Genomic DNA, 3467 nt, shown 5'->3' on the forward strand with positions numbered 1-3467 from the left:
ATATATTACACACGTGGTTATCATTACATATAACGACACATGACATGTTCATAGCAGCTGTGCCCTGTTAAGACCCATTTCTAAACCAGGTTATTGACGATTTGACTATTTTAAATAATAGCCATGCCCTGATGTGCAACAGTGATTGAAATAAGCCGTTTTCATTTCGGGATTTCAAAAGCTGTCACATAATTTGAGGAACAATACAGGAGAACTTACAAGAAGATAATTCAAGGTTCGATACTGTTCGATACGGCACAGCAAAATTAACCTAAGTTTAAGACCGTCATATAAAATGATGCTGCTCTAGACAGCAGATAGAGTCAAGGCTATGTTGCAGTATTTGTTATGCGTATAGATCACAAGGTAGCATGTAAAACTTGATCTAAACTGATTCTTTTGGGTCAACCTTAAGCTGAGCACTTCAGCAACACACCGTTAAGTTGTCGTCTACATCTCCTTCAGCACTGACGCGCATTACGCAGAGTTCTGTGCGCGTGGCTACCGCGTATTTTCGAAATGTAGCGCGGCAGAGGAGGACTTATTAATATTCATAAAAGAAGCGCTACCTGATTGACCGATACAACGCTCCCGCGCTGACACGTCGCGTGCGTGCATAAAGACTTTCAAAGCCATGGCAATCCTAAACTGCTGTCATCACAGAATTCGCTCCTGGTGGGGATTGAAATCCTACTGACACACTGACAACAGACATTAGACATCCTGAAGTGCTCATTGTACAGTAAGTAAGAATATGACAGGTGTGTCGTAATAAAAACGAGTGGCGTCCAGTGATTAAATGCAGTCTTTCTGCTCTGTGAAGAGGGAAAACCCAGATATTCACAAAGTTTGTGATGAATGACAGATTGTTTCTTCATGCAAAATAGATTCGGGGTTTAAAATTCAATCAAGCCGTTTATTTTAGTGGTTTAGTGAAGGCGGGTCATTTTTGTCCCCTTAGAAGAAGGCGAGTATACAGAATGTTAAGACTATAGCCTAAGGGTTATAGATAGCGTTAAGCTAGCGTTAGTCAACATTTGCTTGTTGTCATGTCTCAGCCGACGAAATGACGAACGGTAACGTAAGCTAGTACACAGGCGATTCATGATAACAATGTTTTAAAGCTTCCAGAGATCATTTTCTGTTTTGTTCTCTTCAGAGAGAGTATGGCAGTTAAGTGGTGTCACATTTGCGACATGGCAGGAACGTTGTAATACCAATCAAGTATTAATGAGTCTTCCCCTGTCACACTATACTGTAAAATTCGCGTGTTTACCTGCTGTTGCGAACCGATTTCATCCTGCAACTTTACGAAGAAACCAGTACCACAGAGAAAGGGTGTGTGTGACTTTTTGAGGTATCTACGACATAATTAAAAGAATACGTTTTATTCATAAAATAATCATTACCACTGTTACATTAAATGATCTCATCAGCCGCAGCATTTGTAGTTTTGTTTGTTAAATTGTAAGACATAATTCCTTTGCACTATATGTACACAATGTTATATAGTTTACGACCACGTTTTTGTTGTTCGCATGTATTAGGTACAATACGTCCTTTTGTGACGTTTACTATAAAAGTGGAGTGACCACTGATAATTGCTCTATACTGCGTATAAGTGACTGAGAGAGAGAATAAAGTAGACTTTATATTTTCTGCGTGATGTTTTATTGAGATGGAAAACAGAACAGAAAACGCAACAACCACAAATTATTATTATTATTATTAATAAAAATAATAATAATGAGAATAATAAAATAAAATATAAGAAATCCAGATATCAAAAATCTGGAGGGGCACGTGCCCCGTCAGCACGAAGCCTGTGCTGACAGGTACCATAAATGCTTTGAAGCAGTCTCAAAATGGCGGGGGAAAAAAATCTGAAAGTGGCGTTATATCAATAATCTTGAACATCATACATTTATCCTTTGACATATGATGCATTGTTTCAGCAGTCTGAATACAAATATCAGTGTGTGAGAGTTATTAGAGCACAGTGTAAATGTGTGTTTAAAAACCTTTAACATTCACAAAGATTCCATACTTTCATTGCGTTTTTAATAGAATGTTATTATACTTAAATGTCATTAGATTAAATGTCTGTTTACACAAATATCACAAAGCAAACGAAACAGAAATTGCAACAGTGAAATTTCCTTAATGTGTTATGCACGACGCCGGCAAATTCTTGATATTTTGACAAAACAAAACGTTCCCTTTGTTATTACGAATAGGCTTGATCTTAGTAGGACGATAACAAAAGTAGTGTCGGAACAAATTCCTTACAGCGTCATCTCTAAGGCCATATATGAGTGGGCTGAGACATCGAGGAAGAAGGAGAACAATAAGGAAATTTAGATAACGAAGATCTAAAAACAGGGTGCTGTTACTTGTCATTGCCAATATTCGCTCAATAGTTCCATACAGGAAAGAGGTGAGACACAGGCCCAGCTGAATGAGATGTAGTAATACCGTCCTGTGGGCTTTCTTAGCAGATTCTTTATTAGTGGAGACAGACCTTGCTGCGACTATGATGCTGATGTATGTAAAAACAATGATGATTGTTACTGAAACAAAGTAAAACACGTTAAAAGCTTGATACATATCTGCCTGCCACGGAGCTATGAAGATTCTCTCCCTGGTGCAAAACATGAGCAAGTGGAAAGATTTCGGTTCCGTCACCACCGCAAAAAGAGTGTCGATCATGAAGTTGATAGAGCCGATAATCCAGATCACGCCTATAGCAACGCAAGTCCGTCTCCGGGTAGCTATATCACTGTGTCTTAATGGAAAGCATATGGCTACATAGCGTTCTAGAGACATCACAGCCAGGTTTAAAGGAGCGTTATTAAAAGTGGACGCGGCCACAAAAACTAAAAGAAAGCAAACAGCCTTGGCCAGCTGAAGGGAAGTCAGAACACAGATATAAAGAATCAAAGACAGTAGTATCTGGATAGAATCGTTGAGTGACATGTGAGCAAAAAGAATGTAGCGAGGAGTCTCCTTAAACACAGGTTTACTCCAAAGAACGAAGAGCAGGACCCCATTCACATACACAAAGAACAGTGCCACTAACAGAGCTACGGCAAATTGTGTCAGCCTTCCTGCATCTAGCGCTTGGAAAATTTGTTGATGTATGAATAAAACCTCTGAAGTGGTTTTATTGTTAGTCGTCATGGCCTGAGCAAAGAAATAAAAACAGTTTATGAAAAGAGATTTCAAAAAAATATTTTTGCCCTGCAGAATTGTTAAAGTGTTTAATTTTAGCTGAATGAGGAAAATGGTGAAACTGTGCAATAACTACAGCTGGTCTATGGATGTATCATGTTCAAGATTTAAAATAGAGGAGCAAATACTCCGTGAAGTTTTTCTCCAGTGAAAGAAAAAGCTTCTTCCCCAAGCTGTCTTTTACCACCCAGAATGCAGTCTGAAATAATACATATCTCCATGACTTTTATAATCAA

General features: G+C 38.5%; 1 protein-coding gene across 1 annotated transcript; it reads right to left on the bottom strand.

Moving 5' to 3' along the window:
* Positions 1 to 2160: 2160 nt before the first annotated feature.
* On the bottom strand, positions 2161 to 3180 carry LOC115819587 (odorant receptor 131-2-like). The gene has a single exon (XM_030783092.1). The coding sequence runs from the start codon at positions 3178 to 3180 to the stop codon at positions 2161 to 2163; it is 1020 nt and encodes a 339-aa protein (XP_030638952.1).
* Positions 3181 to 3467: the final 287 nt, after the last annotated feature.

The sequence above is a fragment of the Chanos chanos genome, chromosome 8, assembly GCF_902362185.1.
Source record: "Chanos chanos chromosome 8, fChaCha1.1, whole genome shotgun sequence".
Classification (NCBI taxonomy): domain Eukaryota; kingdom Metazoa; phylum Chordata; class Actinopteri; order Gonorynchiformes; family Chanidae; genus Chanos; species Chanos chanos.

What these genes read in the sequence shown, in the direction of transcription:
- LOC115819587 (XM_030783092.1), bottom strand. Translation starts at nt 3,180, where the DNA reads ATGACGACTAACAATAAAACCACTTCAGAGGTTTTATTCATACATCAA.